At 43.4% G+C, this 21,278-nt stretch overlaps 1 protein-coding gene and 1 non-coding gene across 7 annotated transcripts in view; one reads left to right on the top strand and one right to left on the bottom strand.

Moving 5' to 3' along the window:
* The window catches only part of ZFYVE1 (zinc finger FYVE-type containing 1), a 49,065-nt gene extending 31,246 nt beyond the window's left edge, over positions 1 to 17,819 (bottom strand). For 2 of the 6 annotated variants that reach the window (XM_059691671.1, XM_059691672.1), the window contains exons 1-2: positions 17,590 to 17,807; positions 14,386 to 15,337 (exon numbers count right to left, since the gene is read on the bottom strand). In XM_059691671.1, coding sequence (XP_059547654.1) covers positions 14,386 to 14,898 — 513 coding nt within the window. In that variant the 5' untranslated portion in view covers positions 14,899 to 15,337; positions 17,590 to 17,807. Of the gene's footprint in view, positions 1 to 14,385; positions 15,338 to 17,296; positions 17,317 to 17,589 lie in introns of those variants that run through there. The other 4 variants (XM_059691666.1, XM_059691663.1, XM_059691673.1 and 1 more) reach the window with 4 other exon arrangements.
* LOC132223818 (U6 spliceosomal RNA) lies at positions 15,731 to 15,837 on the top strand. The gene has a single exon (XR_009450528.1). It is a non-coding gene; the product is annotated as a U6 spliceosomal RNA (small nuclear RNA).
* Positions 17,820 to 21,278: the final 3,459 nt, after the last annotated feature.

The raw sequence follows: 21,278 nt of genomic DNA, 5'->3' as shown, positions 1-21,278 counted from the left end.
AGTCAACCTCTGACCCAAGCAGGCAACAGAATGATGAGTCTCCCTTAAGAAATTCGTTCTTAGCCCTCACAGAATCATCCAGGAAGAATGACCAACCACATGGGCTTTGTTCTGAGGAGGCCTGGAAGGAAAAAGCAAGAGATGGGGAAGGAGCTGAAGTAAAGAGCCTTGGAAAGTACCGTAAAGTCCAACAGAACACAGTCAGACTCCTGAAATTAAACACTAAAGACAACAGAAAACAATCCCAAGGAAAGTAGCTCAGCATTGAGGTTCTTTCAGTTTTGGCCTCTCTGGATGAAGAGGATCTAATTGGTACCAACTACAATCATAAAGTCCTTCAAATCTTTACAAAGGTGTTCCCTGTGGCCAAGGGCAAAAATCAGCTCCTAACCCAAAGCAATAGGAAGAGCTGAGGGACACTTGCTTGCTTTCAATAAAAATCTAATGCTTATCATAAATTCCACCCCTGAACCAAAAAGATTATTTCTTAAAATGTTATTTATTTTAGAGCAGCGGTTCTCAACCTGTGCGTCCCGAACCCTGTGGGGGTCGAACGACCCTTTCACAGGGGTCACCTAAGACCATCAGAAAACATATGTAATTACATATTGTTTTTGTGATTAATCACTATGCTTTAATTATGTTCAATTTGTAACAATGACAATACATCCTGCATATCAGATATTTACATTACGATTCGTAACAGTAGCAACATTACAGTTATGAAGTAGCAACAAAAATAATTTTATGGTTGGGTCACCACATGAGGAACTGTATTAAAGGGTCATGGCATTAGGAAGGTTGAGAACCACTGTTTTAGAGAGAGAGGGAGGGGGAGGAGGGAGAGAGAGAGAGAAACATCGATTGGCTGCCTCCCCTCAAGCACCCTATCCAGAGATCAAGTTGCAACCTGGGCATGTGCCCTGACCAAGAATGAACCAGTAACCTTTCAGTGCACAGGATGATGCTCAACCAACTGAGCCATTCAGCTAAGACCCAACAAATTATTTCATACCTCTCCATTGAGATTCTAAAACTAGTCTAAGTTGCCCTATCCAGTTTGGCTCAGTGGATAGAACATTGGCCTGCAGACTGGAGGGCCCTGGGTTCGATTCCCGTTAAGGGCACATACCTCAGTTGCAGGCTTGATCCCTGGCCCTGGGCGGGGTGCATGTGAGAGGCAACCAATTGATGTGTCTCTCTCACATCCATATTTCTCTCTTTCTGTCTCTCCCCCCTCCCACTCTCTCTAAAAATCAATGAAAAAATATCCCGAGTGAGGATTAATAAAAAAATAAATAAAAAATAAAGCCCAGTCTAAGTCAATAGTTATTCCCAAAGTTAAGCTCCTCTTCATTACTTTTCTGGTTGGTCTCCAGTTTACTTTGCTTTCATTCCATTTTTGGCTGAGTTCAGTGAAAGAGACCGAACCCACTGAAACCAACCAGATTCTCACTCTTATCAGAACTGGGACCATTATCCCAAAAGGAAGCTATAACTTGATAATTTCATTTAACTGAGAGCAGCACAGGCATAGAACTTGTTACAGTTTCCTTATTCCAGGGAAGGGACAAGGGAAGTGGAAGGTGAGGGAACTCTTCCTTGAAAAATCCAGACTGACTTTCATCATGTTGAAAAATGCTCCAGCCCTAACCAGTTTGGCTTAGTGGATAGAGCTTCGGCCTGGCCCGCAGACTGAAAAAGGGCTCGGGGTTTGATTCTGGTCAAGGGCATGTACCTTGGTTGTGGGCTCGATCCCCAATAGGGGGCGTGCAGGAGGCAGCTAATTGATGTTTCTTTCTCATCGATATTTCTAACTCTCGATCCCTCTCTCTTCCTCTCTATAAAAATCAATAAAATATATTTTTTTTCTTTTTTTTTCTTTCTAACTGTCGTTTTATTTTTTATTTTTTTGGTACTTTATTTTTTTAAAATAAATGTTTATTGTTCAGATTATTACAGTTGTTCCCCTTTTTTCACCCCATAGCTCCCCTCCACCCAGTTCCCACGCCACCCCCTGCCCTCACCCCCCGCTGTCCTCATCCATAGGTGTACGCTTTTTTTCACCGGGTCAAAGGTCATACACATGGAAAATGTAGGTATTTCCATCCACAACGTGTCCCTGTGCTCGGAAAGGTCTCTCACGACTTGTTCACGCTCTACTCAGAAAGGGTACAGAGCCACATAACGGCTTTTTAAAATAATGTGTCCTCTTATGTTTAAAATGAGGATTTCACTACCAAAAGTGAGGAGAAAGCAACACTACAGCTGCTCTCGCCCCTCTCACCCTTCGGGTGATAGTTGTGTGTGGGGCTGCGAGCTGGTTCGCGGGCCGGCTGTCAACGAAGCCGTCTGGGTCGCTCGCGCGGTTCCGCTGGCTTCCCAGGGGCCGTCGCAGCCTCACAGGGGCCGTCGCAGCCTCACGTAGCCTCACAGGGGCCGTCACAGCCTCACAGGGGCCGTTGCAGCCTCACGCAGCCTCACAGGGGCCGTCGCAGCCTCATGCAGCCTCACAGGGGCCATCACAGCCTCACGCAGCCTCGCATGGGACGTCGCAGCCTCGCAGGGGCCGTTGCAGCCTTATATTTTTTTTTTAAAGGAAAAGTGCTCCAGGCAATGATTTAAGCCCATGGCCTAATTTTCAAACAGGATTTTACTTAAACAATGTCAACCAGTCAGTGGCCACTCTAATTTTAAAGCCCAAATGATAAGAAGGCTCCATTCCAATAGGAAACCCTTACTGCCAGAAAGTTCTAGTAAACCTGTCTCTCTAACCCAGAGAGTTCAGAAAAAGGCCTCTCATTCTATCCTAAAAGAATTGTATATCTTTGTATTTATATGTATGTATCAATAGCATCATATAAAAACAACTGTTTCTCAATCAAATGTTTTCTTAAGACCACTGGAGGCATGAGATTGGCTTCACAAACACACTGAACACATTCGTTAAGGGCAAAGATCACTTTCTTCCACTCCAGTGTCCCCAAAGTGCTCCATTACTTGAGAGGTCAGGAATTCTCCCATGTCTTCTGACACATGGCCTCACAGACACTGCCTGCCACTCCCCTCCTACTCTAGAGCAAGAGAGAGATTGTTTCTATGTAGAGATGACCCACACAATGAATTCTTAAAAAATAGTCATTTTTAGCTTCATGATCAGTCTCTTTGACTTCAAACTATTCAGCTCTCCATTTATGTCTGAACTAGTGGCCCCATGCACAAATTTTTGCACATTGAAAGGAAATTAATTAGAAGAAATATTTGAATATCGCTATTCACCCTTTCTCTATAATAGAAGTCTCAACCAAATTCACAATTGACAATGACAGATTGAAACACACGCGTGCGATTGGCGCCAGTGAGAGCTTTATATGTACCGTGCATGGGTGAGTCAACTTAGCCTTTTATATATAAAGAATAAACTTGCTTAATTAGACCTGCTTTCTGATTTAGCTAAACTTTTTCCTGCCCAGTGAAGTTACCCAACTTCTCTTTCAGGTAATTGTCACCAACACAGCAAATATCAACACGAAGCAGATTATTATTGTAGATCACACAGGGAGAACAAAGGGTAAAATATTTAACTGCAGCAGTGTTTGACTATATTCTGCACAGTGAGAAAACCTGAAGTCATTTTCAAGGTCCACCATTTCTTCTTTTCAGTCGGGTCAAGTTTCTAAGCTTTCTAAATCTCTGTTTTCCGGCTAATGAAAAGAAAATAGGATTCCACTGAGTCTCTATCTACCTACTCCAGGGCTTCTGTGATGAGGATCAAATGAGATGAGGCACAGGAAAATGCTTCACAGACATTTGGTTAAAGTGTAAAATGTTTCCACCTGGCTATAAAGCAAGTCGTATTCCTGGGCTGAAGAAACTGCAAGGAGGCTAGTCGTGGCTAGGGAGAGGAAGCCAGGCATTGCTACATGACATCGTTATTGGCGCCCACAGTCACCGTTTCTGGGCTGGACTGGGCTGTGGGACGCATTTTGCAACATGTGGTCTCAGCAGCATCAGCCGCAATTTGGTGGGCTGTTGCTCCAGGTGGTGGTGGGAACCTGTGTCCCACTTGGGGGAAGCCGAGTGTTGCTTTGTGGGCATCAGGTCTGCAGTACTGTTTCTCTGTAAATGGCCAGTGCACGTCACGGCAGCTCCTGCATTGAGCGTCTGCCCCCTGGTGGTCAGTGTGTGTCATAGCTACCGGTCGGATGGACACTTAGCATAAGTCTTTTAAATAATATAGACAGATAGAAAGCTTCCCAAAGCAAAGCTGAATTCTGAGCAGACTGGAATTACTGAGGCATCCTCAAGAGCCACATGGTCCTCAAAGGACTCTTCCAAGGAGCTTACAGATGGGAGATGCAGCTCCCCTTTAAGTGACCAGCTACAAAAACGGGCCTAGCCCGGCTGGTATAGCTCAGTGGTTAAGTGTCAACCTATGAACCAGGAGGTCCCGGTTTGATTCCCAGGCAGGACACATGCCTGGGTTGCGGGTTTGATCCCCAGTAGGGAGCATGCAGGAGGCAGCCAATCAATAATTCTCTCTCATCATTGATGTTTCTCTCTCTCTCTCCCTCTCCCTTCTTCTCTGAAATCAATAAAAATATTTCCTAAAAAAACAACAATGAGCATAAGGGCTGGTAAAGGCTCTGAGACTTAGCAGTGAAAACCTGAGGCTAGAGAGAAGACAAGAGAGTTGGGTTTAAGTCCACCTCTACCTGAATTACACCAGAGATAAGTTACTCAACCTTTCTCTTTCTCAGTCTTCATTCTCAACCCATCATCTCTGTTAACATCATCCTGCTTCTGAGATTCCCAAAGAGAATGTACTCCATGCTAGCAAGGGGTCTGGTCTGTATTGTTCACCACTGCAGCCCCAGCACAGGGCCTGACACATAATAGGAAATCAACACATATTAATTTGTTAAAACAAATTAATAAACTCAGCACAAAATGCAGATGCTACAGTCTCTTTAGAACGAAATAGTCCATATTACCATTAAGTGTTCACCCAACCAGCCTCCACCACTCACTGACTTTAGAATAACCTTAAAGAAGTTATTTCTCTGAACCTCAGCTTGCTGGAAGGATTAAATGAGACGATGTACATCAGGCATTTTGCACAGTGGAGGCATGTAGCAAATGCTAGAGAAGTGTTGCCTGACTTTATTGCTGTAAGCTGTCTGGTTTACCTCCAGGCCAGTTATTGCAGTCACTACAGAATTTTCATTCCATTATCCCAATTAAAAACCCTCCTGAGGGAAGTTTTCCAATAAATGCCTCCTTACAGAATTAGGGATAATGGGACAAGGAAGATACTCAGTATTTACCACTCCCTCCCTCAAAAGGATGTATCTTCAATTTAACGGGGGGAAAAGGCTGCTACAAGGTTGCATAATACATATATTATGCATAAGAAAGCATTCAATCTTCAAAAGAATGATTCCAAGAATTATCACTACACCAGAGACTCACTAAAGTGCTCTTCTCACAGTTTATGCCGAAGATCTTAATAGATGACACAGCTTTATAAGATCTTTGGTGTCTGGGTCCAAAACTGAGAGGGGTCTGGTTTCTATTCAATATGGAGTGAGAGAGTAGAGCCGTGGTTAAGTAAGAATATAGCATATACTAGTAACTATTTTAAAGTCAATTAACAATAGTAACTCCTCCAGCAATAACACCCTCCTCTGAATGGCCATATTTTCTCCATACCGCTCTGACATTATCCACCTTATTCTATGTATTTGTCTTCTACCAGCACTAGACTGTCCTCTCACCAAGGGCAAATTCAGTGTCTTACTGCCACTCTGTATCTCCCTCAGTTCTCAGCACATAGTAGGCACTCATTAAATGTTTGTTGAATTGTTACATTTATTTACTCTCATTAGCACATTTCATTCATTCAACAAATATTTGAGTGCATACAGTGCCAAACACTGTCTAGATGCTGATGAACAGAAGAGGTAAAAATCACAGCCCAGTCCAGCCAGTGTGGCTCAGTGGTTGTACGTCGACCTTTGAACCAGGAAATCACTGTTTGATTCCAGTCAGGGCACATGCCCAGTTGCTGGCTCGAGGGCATGCAGGAAGCAGCTGATTGATGTTTCTCTCTCACATCGATGTTTCTTTCTTTCTCTCCTCCCTTCCTCTTTCTCTAAAAACCAATTAGAAATCTTTAAAATTAATTAATTGATTGATTAAATGGCACAAGAGAATCTTCTGGGGGGATAGAAATGTTCTCTACCTTGACCTTGGTAGGGGACAGGGGGGTTACTCGTGTACATATATTTGTCAAAACTCATAGAATTGTACACTTATAATGTGTAAATTATACCACAAAAGAGTTTATTTTTAAAAGTCTTGTTACGTCATGTACTTTTTTTTATGTCATGTCAAATGGTGATAGTGGTATAAAAAGAAATCGGGATATAAGACTAGGACTACAAGGTGGGGATAAGGGTTGCTCTTGTAAATATGATAGTCAGAGAAGGCTGCACTTTAATGCCAAAATCTAGGTCAATCCTTTAAAAAAAAAAAGTAGCAACTCCATTTTCTGTGGTAATGAAAGGAAAAGGAATGTCACAAATAATGCAAAACAGTACATTAACCTGAAATCATTTATGTTTAGTTCTAGACAGAAACTTCCCCCTCCCCCGAAAGCGACAGACTTTTCAGAGATTACTCAAACTAATAAGGCACATAATTGACACTCAATAAATGTTTACGACTGTTGTTCAATGACACATGTAAATTGAATTGAGCTCTTTGAAAAAGGTTATGAGAGATTATGGAAAACAGTTTAGTCATAGGATGACATATTCACTCGGCAGAAATGACTGGGCTGGAAAGCAGAGGAACTTCTAAAATACTCTAGGACTGCTGAAGTGCTCTCTCAACCTCAAGCTGGGGTGTCTGTGCCAACAGGTCAGAACCAAGCTCTGTCAGTTCTGTTCAAGCATTCCACCATCTAGACCAGGTGGACAAACTTTTTGACTCGAGGGCCACAATGGGTTCTTAAACTGGACCGGAGGGCCGGAACAAAAGCATGGATGGAGTGTTTGTGTGAACTAATATAAATTCAAAGTAAACATCATTACATAAAAGGGTACGGTGTTTTTTTTTTTTTTTTTCAGTTTTATTCATTTCAAACGGGCCAGATCATGGGCCGTAGTTTGCCCACGGCTGATCTAGACTCAAATTCCCTGGGAAAGAGAGCAGGAATTCAGTCACAAGCAGAAGGAAATCAGGAAGAGGGGGAAATTTTCCAGAGCTGCTAGAAAGTAGAGTCATCCTCCAGTGAAGTGAAGGCAGAGGTCAAGTGCTTACATATGGCTGGTATACACGCTCTTTTCCCAAGAACGCCAGCCACTACCAAGACAACCACACAAACAGTTTAAACAGAGTCTCTTAATTTCTGGCCAACAGTCATTGGAAAGAGAGGCAAAATGAACAAAACATCCTCCAAGGAAGCATCCACCCTTTCCTGCCTCCAGAAATCCTACTATGTCCTTCCTTCCCATAGGTCTTTCCAATTCCTCTTGCCTGCAACTTTCTACAATCCCTTCTTCAGGGTCGCATCCATTAGCTTTCCTCTGATTTCCCACCACCAATCAAATGTGCTCAATTCATTTAACAGTTCTAAGCCCAGGTAGAAATGATCTCATGGGAGCTCCTCCCAAAGCAAGCAAGACTCCCCGGAAAACTTTAGCCAGCTCTCAGAAGCCCTTCCCTGCTACACCATCTCCAGGATAAACTCGAAGGTGGTACGGCCAGGAGATGCATCCACAGGGAAAACATATCAGGTCAACAGAATAGGAAAGCTTCCTCTTCTACTACCCCCAACTCAAAAAGCCAAATGTTTGACCAATTCCAGAAAAAATCAATCACTTTAAGGAAGTGACAGACCAGAAAAAAATAGAATTGCACAAATTGGAGGTAACTTGAAATAGTTAAAAATAGGTACCCTAAGCCGAAACCGGTTTGGCTCAGTGGATAGAGCATCGGCCTGCGGACTGAAAGGTCCCAGGTTCTATTCCGGTCGAGGGCATGTACCTGGGTTGCGGGCACATCCCCAGTGGGAGATGTGCAGGAGGTGGCTGATCGATGTTTCTCTCTCATCGATGTTTCTAACTCTCTCTCTCCCTTCCTCTCTGTAAAAAATCAATAACATATATTAAAAAAAAAAAATAGGTTCCCTGAAAAGCTGACTCACAGTGATTTTGATGGCTTATATGGGTCACATTTTAAACAGCCCTGCACTAAACAAAATAGCTTCCCAGGTGAAATGCCAGGAGCCTGTGTAACAGCAGAAGATGCAGAGCAGACACTGAAGGCACACAATAGGGGCTCTTTCATTTTTTTGCCTGTCTGAGTCATCCTCAACCCTGCACTTCCCAGTAATCCCATACATGCCTCCCCCTCCGCCATTATTACTAAACAAAAGGGGCTTTTACTTGGGCTTTTAGAAGTAAAAGGCAGCAGTAGTGGCGGGAGCCTCTGCTACTCCTCCGATTATTGCTTATTATTTTGACAGACAAACAGCTCCTGAACAGATCTATGGCTCTGTGTTACTTTTTAAAATATAGCACCTAAGGACCAAGAGTAAATATGTATATTCGTGTTCTGACCAGAACTTACCAAAGGCTAACAGCCACGGCACCAAAATTGGTCCTTATAAGAGTTCGGCCGCAGGGAGAGAAAAATGGGATGTCCCACAATTGAGAAGATGATGACCCCCTGGCTCATGACCTATTGGCCAGATTTAAGGGGTTTCTGCCAACCTGTCTGAAACAAAGGGCCTGGAAAGAGGGAGCCCCGCCCAGCAAGGTACCCCAGACCCGGAAGCAGACAAAGGAGTCACCAGCAGATGGGTCTAGCACAGCCAGTGTGTGGTTCAGGATTCCCGTAGTCTGAGAACATCCTCCGCTATTTTCCATTCCTGAATCCCATTAAAATAATGTCTCTTTTAGCCAACTTACCAAAAAAAAAAAAAAAAAAGGCCAAGTCCCAGTATTCTGAGCCACACTATTCTGGGACTGTAAACAAGTGACGCAGCCAAGCACCGTGATGGGTCTCCTTAAAGGGACGGTCTCAGTGAGATGAGGTCCCCCACTGACTGCGCGGAGGGAAGGACAAAGAGACTCCCTTGGTCTCCCCTTTCCTGGAGGGCCCAAGGCGTCACTTTCTGAGTCAAGGGGGGCTGCCTCAGTGGGTATTTTCTTAGCTTCTCATTGACCGCCCCGGCTCCCTGGCTTCCTTAGCACCTGCGTGCTGCCATGAGGAGTCTTTTGGCATGAAAACCTCCCCGCTTCTCCTGATGTCCCAGTCAGGGGGTCAGTCAGCATGAAGAGGAAACAGGGGAAATTTCCTGTCAGGCTGCTGCTCTATTCTCTTGGCAAGAGGACAGTTATAGGAAGTTCGTAGAAAAGAGACAAAGAGGAGAATGGGGTGATTATGAAAAAAAAAAACTTGTATGGGGTTTAAATGTATGTGCACATAAGAATGAAGAGAAAATTTTGAATCTTTTTTCCCTTTTACTAATAAACATTCTGATAAGATATCTGAGTTCCTACTACCCTCTTCCTCCCCTCGGAGAACCCTCATTATTAGAACTATTCTTCTAACCTTTGAGTTATTTGCTAAGGGTGTTGTCTCTAACTTCAAGAGATTACAAGGACTTGTCAGTGTGGATCATCTTCTTATTATGGGCTGTAAACAATGGATCCCTAAGTCCTTTGGTTTGCCTAGCACCATTCTACTGGGCCTAGAAAAATCAACGAACACAACCCAAAAAGTCTAACTATTTCACTGGAGAGGTTACAAAATATGCCAAAAGAAAATACTGATTTCACCTAGATTACTTCTGAGGAGTGAAAAAAAAACTAGTGTACCGATTAAATATTTTGTTCCTGATATATTTTCCACTTCACTAGAATCCAGGTTTCCTATTCAACCAAACCTTCATCTGTTAGATCAGGTTTCCAATCTCAGCACTACTGACATTTTGCACCAGATAACTATTATTTTTGTTAATCCTCACCCAAGGATTTTTGTTTCCCATAGATTTTTAGAGAGAGTGGAAGGGAGGGGGAGAGACAGAGAGAGAGAAACATCGATGTGAGAGACATCGATTGGTTGCCTCCCCAACACACCCCAACTGGGGATGGGGATCAAACCTGCAACTGAGGTATGTGCCCTGGACCAGAATCGAACCCGAGACCCTTCAGTCCATGGGCTGACGCTCTAACCACTGTCCCAAACCAGCTAGAGGCAGATAATTCTTTTTGTGGGGGGCTGCCCTAAGCATTGTAAGATACTTAGCAGCACCCTGGCTTCTACCCACTTGCCAGTAGCACACCCCCCTCTACCCGCATCTGTGACAAGCAAAGACATCTCAACATTGCCAAATGCCCCCTAAGGAAGCAAAATCACTCCTGGTTGAGAATTACTGTGTTAGTTTAATACCAAATGAGGCTAATTTAGCTCTCTATTGTATAAATTTTGTTCTTAAAGACTTTCAGTTTTATAGATTCAATAAAAGTTGGGGTATTAAGCAGATGCTATTTGCACAAACCAAAAGCCCAGGAGTCACCACTAGGTTCTCTCATCCCCTCACTCCTCCACCCAATATATCAGCATTCGTTTTACATCCAAACTTTGTGCCTCATCCATTAATGTTTTTCCATCTCATCATGTCAATAACACCAAATCTAAGCCACCTCTCACCTCACCTTCTGCCATAGCCTCCTATGTGGTTTCACCACTTTCATACTTGTCCCCCCACAATCACCACAGTCTAGTCTTCACACTCCAGTCAAGGGACAGCTCTTAAAAAGTTCTATCAGATGTGACTCTCTAGCATAAAACAGACAGGTGCTTCTCATTACTTTCATAATCCAGTTACTTCTATGGTCTACAAGGCCCCATGTGATCTGGCACCTGCTTGTTTCTGCACCTGTTTCCTTAACACACTCCAGCCACACTGACATGCTCAAACATTCAGTCCCACCTTCTTTTTGTTCCCATTTCCCTCTGGAGGTCTATTTGCCCAGGTAGTATCAATCATCAGGTCTTCGCTTATAAGTCACCTCTACAATAAAACCTTCCCTGACTCTCCTGCAAGAATGGATTCCAAAACATCTTGCAGGCCCTGGCTGGGTAGCTCAGTTAGATCATCGTTCCAAAACGCCAAGGTTGTAGGTTCGATCCCCGTTCAGGACACATACAAGAATCAACCAATGTATGTATAACTAAGTGGAACAACAAATTGATGTTGCTCTCTCTCCCTCTTCCTCTCTCTCGCTAAAAACCATCTGTTTATGTGTTTTACATATGTGAACTGTGCTTTCCCCACTTAAATGGTAAGTTCTATGATGGCATGGACCAAGTTTTATTAACCATGTATCCCTGGAACCTAGAAAGTGCCTGGCACATAACATGTGGTCAATAACTGTGATGAATTATTGAGTGGCTTTGGCTAGCAGGCCACAAATGAGTTTCTACTTCTGAAACCAAAAGTTAGTCTCTCGTCAAATTTATAATTCTAGTACCCACTCAAATGACAACAACGTGATAAAAAAATTTTTACCTCTAAAAGGTAACTTTTTGCCCTTTAAGTTTTCCAGAAGAAACTGAATACTTGAATCACAAGCAACAAATCTTAGGAGACTCTCTGGCCATAGATTTGAGGAAACCACACATAACATTAGCAGCCTATAAGCTGCTAATGTTCCTTATGTACACGGATGCCTAGAAAGAAACAAGAAAATAAAAACAAAGTTGGGGCCTGACTCATTGAATCTTTTTTTGTGGTCTTTTTTTTTTTTTTTTTTTTTGGTCTTTTCTCTTTCTCTTTTATTCCCCTTTTCTTTTTTTTCTTTCATAGAATATTTATTGCTATGAAGAAGGAGTTCTGCAATGACAAGTCTTACATTTGTATAGAGCTGTTTCATTTGATTCTTACAGCAGCCGTGAGGAACTGGTGATCTGATGCTTTTGACCATATAAACCTTAATTAGAAAGTTTAAATGATTTGGTCAGAGATAGCAGAAGTCTCACAAAGCAAGGATCTTAGAGCCAGATGCCTGTGTTCAAATCCTCTGCCACTGACTGTAACGTGATCTTGGCAAGTAACTTCCTCTCTCTGTGCTTCGGCGTCCTCATCTACACAATACAGTGCTACAGACGGAATGTTTGTATCCCCTCCAAAATTCACGTTGAAATCTAACCCCCAATATGATGGTATTAGGAGATGGGGCCTTTGGAGGTGATGAGGTCATTAGCATAAAGCCTCATGAGTGGAATGATATGGGTCCCTTATGAGAAACCCAAGAGCCCTAGCCAATCTGGTTTCAGTGGATAAGAGTGTCAGCCCTCGGACTGAAGGGTCCTTATTAAGGACACGTACCTTGGTTGCAGGCTCCATCCTGGCCCTGGTTGGGGCAGAGCGGGAGGCAGCCAATCAATGATTCTCACTCATCATTGATGTTTCTATCTCTCTCTCCCTCTCCCTTCCTCTCTGAAATCAATAAAAATATATATTTTTAAAAAGGGGGGGACTGGGAGGAGGACAAGAGCCAGCTGGAATAGGTTAATTGGGGGGAAAGAGAGAACCTATGTAATACTTTCAACAAAAAAGATTAAAAAAAAAAAAACTACTACAACAGACTGGTAGTGGACACTATGTGCCAGGCCTTATGACAAATCCTTCCCATTCCTAATATCTTTGAATCCTCTTAACTACTACTATGAAGTAGAAGGCACAGAGCTTATAACCTGCCATGGTTATATAGCCAGTAAGTGTTATAGCCAGGATATGAATCAAGTAGTCTTCACTCGAAAGCAGAGACCTTACATATACTACCTTCTCTGGAAAGTATAAACATTATACCACCCCTTCCCCAATCGCCCCTAGTGGTCATACACTACCCTCTCCCCAACTCAGAATCAAACCAAATGTTCTTCAGTCCTTCTGTAATCCCAGGTGCCTCACTGGCTTTTACTAATCAGAAGCCTATACACGAAAATATAAGAAGAGCCCATCTGGAGAAAATACTATCCTTATCAAATGCCACTTAAAAATTTTTTTTTAAATTGAATTCAGAGAGGGAGGAGGGAGAGAGAAAGGGAGAGAGAGAGGGAGGAGGGGGTAGAGAGAGAGAGAGAGAGAGAGAGATAGAGATAGAGATAGAGATAGAGATAGAGATAGAGATAGAGATATGATAGAGATAAAGAAGTATCAGACACACATGGACTGGTTGCCTCCCATACTCTGAACCACAACCTAGGTATATGACCAGGAATTGAACCTGCAACCTTCAGTGCACAGACAACACTCCAACTGAGCCACACCAGCCAGGGCTCAAATGCCACTTTTTTAAAAAAATTTATTTTTATTGATTTCAGAGAGGAAGGGAGAGAGAGTGGGAGAGAGAGGGAGAAACATCAATGATGAAAATCATTGATTGGCTGCCTCCTGCACACCCCCCAATGGGGATTGAGCCCGCAACCTGGGCATGTGCCCTTGACTGGAATTGAACCCGGAACCCTTCAGTCCGCAGGCCAACGCTCTATTCACTGAGCCACACCAGCTAGGGCTCAAATGCCACTTTTTAAAGACCAGCTGGTGTGGCTCAGTGGTTGAGCATCAACCCATCAATCAGGAAATCATGGTTTGATTCCCAGTCAGGGCACATGCCAGGGTTTCAGACTCAATTCCCAGTAGGGGGCGTGCAGGAGACAACCAATCATTGATTCTCTCTTATCATTAGTGTTTCTATGCCTTTCCCCATCTCCCTTCCTCTTTCTGAAATCAATAAAAACATATTTTTTTTTTAAAAAAAAGACCTGCTTCTCTAAATGGAGCGAGCAGGCTTACGACTTATTGCCTATCACTCCCATGGTACTCACCATCAGTGGTTCTTTTCCCTGCACAGGTACAATCCCTCATCACTCACATTTATTCACAATGTGCCAAAGGCTCTCATTCAGAAAACTGTTCTACATCAGTTCTTCCTGATAATAATAACAGCTATCATATACTGAGCACTTACTATGCAATAAGCTATACAAAACTGCCATCTCATCCTCGCAACAAACCAATGAAGTCTCAATGTTCCCAATTTATAGATGAAAAAACTGAGGCTCGGAGAAGTAAAGAAATTCAGCCCCCCCCCCAAAAAAAAAAGAGAGAGAGAGAAAGAGAAAGAAATTCAGCCCAAGGTCACACAACTTGGTGAGGAACTAAACCTGGCTCCTTGCAATTTAAGCTTTAGGGGTCTTGCCTTTTAATGATTAAAATGGGAGCTCCTCCCTAGACTCTCCTTTTGAGAGCTACCTTCCAACAACAGATCGGCTCCACTACCACATGAGTCCCCAAGGGCTTACCTGAATTTCTTCGTTTTCATCTACTAGGAGGAAGCTCACAACCCTCTCAGTCATCTTCTTCCTCTTGGTCTCCTCGTCCATCTCTTCTTCCTCCAGTGACTCCTGGCCCTTCGGGACGTGGTAGGCAGTAACGGGGTGTCTCCTTTTGTTGCCCCCAGAATGAGTCCTCTTCTGGCACTCCAGGCACAAGTTGATTTTACAGGTCTGGCACCTCACAGCGGCCCTCTGCCGAACACCTGGGGAGTGCCCACTGGGGCCCTTGCAGGGGTCACAGTACGGGACGTGGCCAGGTTTGAGTCTTATCCGCTCGTGGTTTCTCAGGCGCTCCTGCCGATGGAGCTCCTCCTCGCAGCGGAGACACTGCAGGCTGCAGCACTCATCACACTCAAAGACGGCTTCGTCAGTCCCGCTGCAGGCGTAACTTTCCTGGCACATGAGCCCTGGGTTCAGGCCCTTCTGTGCTGGGGAGGTCTGAGCACTCATACTCAGGTTGGTAAGGAAACCAACCACCATAAAACAGCCACTGGGCTATCCCCAGCAGTGAAAACAAAGGCTTTGAGGATGAAGACCACACAGAAATACCACAGGGTTCTGAACACCTTACACTTACACACACACACACACACACACACACACACACACACACTCAGTGTCCCATTAGAAATTCTTCACACACTCACAAATGTTCAAATTTTTAATTTTCGGCCTCCAAGGCTTCTGTATCAGCAGCAATGTTCATTTGGTTTGATGGTTTCATCCTCCATAAAGTGCAGACAAGTATGTGGTCCAAATTAACTTGGAAGGGTCTTTTATGGCTATCTGAGAGAGAGCTGATGTGTTCACTGAGGTGGACTCATTCGCTGGGCCTCAAGCACGAGGTTTTGGTAATGAAAGAGAGTGGTCAGAAGCTTTTCAACATAATCCAACCTCAAGGCAATACTTCAGGGGATACCTAAAATAAAGGAAGGAAAAGGATTTCACTCATCTAAAAACAGAAGTACACCTTTAAAGAAAAAAGAAAAAAAAAAAAAGCCCTGGCCGGTTTTGCTCAGTGATTAGAGCATCAGCCACTGGACCCAAGGGCTCGAGTTCAATTCCCAGTCAAAGGCATGTACCTCAGTTGCAGGCTCAATCCCCAGCCCCATTGGGGATTCCACTGTGGTGTGGGAGGCAACCAATCGATGTGGCTCTCTCACATCAATGTTTCTCTCTTTCTCTCTTTCCCCACCTCCTCCATCCTCTCCTCTCTAAAAAAATCACTGGGGCCGGAGGGGGTCAATAGGGGGAAAAGGGGGACATATGTAATACTTTCAACAATAAAGAATTATTTTTAAAAATCACTGGAATGCTCACTTTGGCAGCACATATACTAAAATTAGAACAATACAGAGAAGATTAGCAAGGCCCCTGTGCAAGGATGGCATGCAAATTTGTGAAGAGTTCCATATTTAAAAAAAAAAAATCACTGGAAAAAATAAAAATACCCTCAGGTGAGGATTAAAAAAAAAAAAAAAAGATTGTGATTAAATACAACACCAAAACTCCTGTAAGAAATCTCATTCTTGCTTGTAAAATTTACACTGGCTCAGCCTCACCAGTGTAGCTCACTGGTTGCGCATCAACCCATGAACCAAGAGATCAATGAATAGATTCTGGGTCAGGACACATGCAGCGGTTGCGGCACCATCACCAGTAGGAGGCATGCAGGAGGCAGCTGACAGAGGTTTCTTTCTCTTCAGATGTTTCTATTTCTCTATTCCTCTTCCTTCCTCTCTCTAAAAATCATTCTGACCTAGCAATTTCTGCTCAAAATTATGGTCAAGTTGTCCTTTGAAAATAACCACTACCTCTAGGCCCAAGGCATTTAAGAGACTTTGCTACTTTATTTCCCAGACAGAAATTTTCTGTTCACTCAGTTATTAAATTCAGAATAAAAATCACTGGCCTGGCCGGCGTGGCTCAATGGTTGAGCATCGACCTATGAACAGGAGGTCACAGTTCGATTCCCTGTCAGGGCGCATGCCCAGCTTGAGGGCTAGATTCCCAGTGTGGGGCATGCTGGAGGCAGCCGATCAAGCCAATCGACGGTTCTCTCTGATCACTGATGTTTCCATCTCTCCCTCCCTCTCCTTTCCTCTCTGAAACAAATAAAAATAGATATTTTTTAAATCACTAAGCAAAAAATCCTTGGAGGGACAACCTTCTGCAGCCCCACATGCACTCCACAATTGGGAGCGATGGAAAAAGAAGCCTGAAAAAGCTAAAGAAATGATAATAGTAATAAACTTTAGTACCATCCAAGTACTAGAGTTGTTTCAGGTTAGACAGATGTCTATTAAGAACTCTAAACCTGGAAACAAGAATCACCATTTCATGCTTGAAAACAATATATAAAACAATTACTGTACTTCCTTTTGTTCCTTCTCTAACTGAAAAAAAAAAGAGCAACAGGAGACAGAATTCCTGCACTATGGCCCACCGCAAAGCCAGACCCGCAGTGAGTTAAAACCATTTTTCTCTTTGTTACTCAAAAACTTAAAAATAACTCTTTAAAAAAATATATAACTGGGGCAAGAAAGGGGCTTTTGTGACTTCTACAATTATATTCCAAACTCCCCTTCGCCTTGACACCCATTCTAAAGCCCCAACGAACTGCAAAGCCCTCTTTTCAGATATTTCCTTCCTACCCCTCCTACACAGAAATCAACCGATCAATCTTATTTTTAGATAAACAAGGAAGGCGAAGGGAGTGACTAGGAAACCTTATTTACACTCTAACCTCAGACGTGCCCAAACTAGCTCCCACACGAAAACAAAAATTTGTCGCAATTGAGAGAAATATAAAATCAGCCTTCAAAAGAACACCTCCCCGCCCGCCAGGCAAAGCCAACATGCCCACTCTGCCCCCTACCTCGGTATCTCCCTCCAGCCAGGGGATTCCTCACCCTTCCTTCCTCCCGGGCACCACCACCACAACCCGAGGGGTAGGAGCAGAGTCGAAGAACAAAGACGGTCTCCCCAAACCCCCCACAAACACTGGCAGAGGCCAGAGCCGAATCTATTGTTTATGCCACCCCACCCCCACAACAGCCGCACCCGCCACCCCGCCTTGGGGGCAGACTGAGCTCCAGGACTACGGTTCGTGCCCTAGGCAGGGCCGTGCCCTTCCCTCCCTCCCTTCCCGCGACGGCCAGGGGACCCCACCATGGAGCAGCTCGGCTGCGGCCAGGCGGCGTCGGGGGACCACGGGTCGCCGGTGGGGGCGGGGGCTGTTTCTCAGGGCACCGGAGAATCCATCCTCATCTCCATCTCCGCCCCCCACCTCCTTCGCAGCCTCTCGGGCTTCCTCCTCTCCTGTTGTCAGTTGTGATCAGCTGATCGGAGTGAACTTCTACCAGGTCCGACTAACAGGAAGGCGTGAGCTGTGCAGCCCTAGGAGGGAGGAGGGGGCGGGGGTGGAGTCTGACGCTCCAAACGCGGAGAATGGTACGCACAGCTTCCTGGGAAATGTAGTTTCCTGGAGAGGCATCCTCCCCTACGCGCCGGAAGTGCGGGCCCTGAATGACTACAACTCCCAGTACTGAAGAGATTGCTCGTGCCAGGAAGTGGTGGAAACAAGCCATGAAGCATTTCGGGAGTTGGAGTTTTTGCATTGACTGTGGTTTCTGCTGTTTTCAGAGCCTTGTTTTGGGCATTGGCCCCAGAAAGGATGGCGTTAAGTTAGAGAATGATGTAATGTGTAGTATACGCAAGGTAATTTCATCTCAAATAACCCTTATTTCCCACCATTCCTTCAGAAATGTGTAAAAACAGCCCCCACTTCCTCAATTTCACCATGTACAAACTAGGGGGGAAAAAGAATTGGTAAGAGAATAAAAGTACTCCTGTGAGTTTTATTTTCCGTTTACCAGTATTCGCCAAGCCAACCATTAATTTCCCCTTATTTTTTCTAACCTTTCCTTACATAGTTCCTGAATTTTAAATCATCCTTAAGTTAAACAGAGTATATTGTCAGATAAGCTTGCAGGCTTCAGTGCAGGGTAATAATTAATAGTGTTATCTGGCTTTATGTGAAAGACCATATATTTGTTTAGTGTTTTCACTTTGGGGGTTGTTTTTGTTTTTTCTGTCTGTTTGAATCTTGAAACAACACTGAAAAAAAAAAAAAAAAGCCTGATGTAGTCAAAAGAGCACTGATCTAAGATGCCAAGACTGAAAGCTTGTTCTAGAAAGCTCATGGGTAAGTCGCTCAATCACCCCACGAAATGAAGAAATTGTACTGTATAAACTCTGAAGTCTCTGCCAATTCTAACGTTATATCATTCTGTCTTGATAATTGTTAACCCAGGAGAGAATACTAAGGTTGAGTTACTTGACAGGTCACTCAGCAAATTATTGACAAAGCTGGGACAAGAACCCATCTCCTCAGCCAGCAGCTGGAAGGAAGGCCCTGATCAGCCCTGATTGCTGGCCAGGCCTAGGGACCCTGCCGGAGCACAATTTTTGTGCATCGGGCCTCTAGTAGTCAATAACATTCTAACAACTATGTATGGTGTCATATGGGTACTAAATTTATCGGGATGATCACTTAGTAAGTTATGTAGTGTCTGATCTCTGGGTTGTACAGCAGGAACTAATATAATATTGTATGTCAACTGTAACTGAAAAATTATTTAAAATAAAAAATAAGCCTAGCCTGTTTGGCTCAGTTGATAGAGTGTCAGCTGCAGACTGAAGGGTCCCAGGTTCGATTCCGGTCAAGGACACATGCCTGAGTTGCAGGCTCAATCCCCAGTGGGAGGCGTGTAGGAGGCAACTGATCAATGATTCTCTCTCATCACTGATGTTTCTCTCTCTCCCTCCCTCCCTCCCTCCTCCTTCCTCTCTGAATCAATAAAATATACATATATATTTAAAATATATATTAAATAAATAAATAATCTAAGACTTTACTGGAAAAAAATAAAACATAAGTGAGATCATTAAAAAAAAAAAAAAAAAGAGCCGAAACTGGTTTGGCTCAGTGGATAGAGCGTCGGCCTGCGGACTGAAGGGTCCTAGGTTTGATTCCGGTCAAGGGCATGTACCTGGGTTGCGGGCACATCCCCAGTAGGAGATGTGCAGGAGGCGGCTGATCGATGTTTCTCTCTCATCGATGTTTCTAACTCTCTATCTCTCTCCCTTCCTCTCTGTAAAAAATCAATAAAATATATTTAAAAAAAAAAAAAGATATCCCTGACCGGTTTGGCTCAGTGGATAGAGCGTCAGTCTGCAGACTCAAGGGTCCCAGGTTCAATTCTGGTCAGGGGCATGTACCTTGGTTGCGGGCACATCCTCGGTGGGGAGTGTGCAGGAGGCAGCTGATCCATGTTTCTCTCTCATCAAGTTTCTAACTCTCTATCCCTCTCCCTTCCTCTCTGTAAAAAATCAATAAAATATATATTTTTTAAAGAAGACCCTATCTCCTGATTTAGTCACAAACTCTTATTTATTTATTTATTTGTTTGTTATTTATTTATTTTAGCATTCTTAATAGTTTTTTCATATATTTTTATTGATTCCAGAGAGAAAGGGAGAGGGAGAGAGAAATAGAAACATCAATAATGAGAGAGAATCATTGATCTGCTGCCTCTTGCACACCCTCTACTGGGGATCCAGCCTGCAAACCTGGCCTGTACCCTTGACTAGAATTGAACCCAGGACCTTTCCAGTTCGCAGACCGAAGCTCTATCCACTGAGCCAAACCAGTTAGGGCAAAAGAAGAAATTTTAGAAAGAAGGTTAAGAAAGCAAGTCTTTAGCTATGCTCTTGAGACTGGCTAGCCTGCTATAAAATTTCCCTAGAGAGTTTTGTTTCTAAGACCACCACTATAACTTTTTGTAGCCCTAATAATTTACTTAGTAATTATAAAATAAATATATTAACATATCCTGGGAACAAAATGGTATTTAATCCTTTTTAAAGCCAAAACTACCCATTTGAAATTATATTTTTTAAAGTTATAAGAACCCCTTAAACTGTGGGAGATGGTTGCCTCCAAGGAGTATACTAAGGTGAGGAAGAAGACTTTCTTTGAATATGTTTATACTCTTGAAAATTTTTTCTATGTAAGTGCAATGTGTCAATAATAATGAAAAAACTTTTCTTAATTTATTGATTTTAGATAGAGAGGAAGGGAGAGGGTGGAATGAGAGAAACATCATTTTGTTGTTTCACTTATTTATGCATTCATTGGTTAATTCTTTTTTTTTAATGTATTTATTTTTTATTGACTTCAGATTTTGGAGAAAGGGAAAGAGGGAGAGAGGGAGAGGGAAACATCAATGATAAGAGAAAAGCCCAGCCAGCATGGCTCAGTGGTTGAACATCAACCTATGAACCAGGAGGCCAAGGTTCAATTCTGGTCAGGGCACATGCCTGGATTGTGGGCACAATCTCCAGTGTGGGGTGTGCAGGAGGCAGTAATCAATGATTCTCTCTCTATTGATGTTTCTCTTTTTCTCCCTCTCCCTTCTTCTCTGAACTCAATAAAAATGTTTTAAAATAATGATGATGAATAAATATGTTTTGAATAATGTAAAAAAATAAATAATGATGAGAATCATTGATTGGCTTCCTCCTGCAGCCCCACACTGGGGATTGAGCCCACAACCTGGGCACGCGCGCCCTGACCTGGAATAGAATCATGACCTTTTGGTTCCTAGATCAACGCTCAACTGCTGAGCCACACCCGGCTGGGCTAACAGATGGTTGGAATGATCAGATCTGTTTCTGTTAGTTATTTTTACTCATTCTCATTTTTTGTGTGCTTATTTTTTTTACTCTGAGCTGGGTTTTCCTTGGAAAATTATTTCTGGGAAGTTTTTGAGGCCTAGGATACAGGTTAATTCCAC

Source organism: Myotis daubentonii, chromosome 1 (genome assembly GCF_963259705.1).
Source record: "Myotis daubentonii chromosome 1, mMyoDau2.1, whole genome shotgun sequence".
Taxonomy (NCBI): Eukaryota; Metazoa; Chordata; class Mammalia; order Chiroptera; family Vespertilionidae; genus Myotis; species Myotis daubentonii.
The sequence above is the reverse complement of the archived record's forward strand: the minus strand, read 5'-3'. Positions and strand labels throughout refer to the sequence as shown.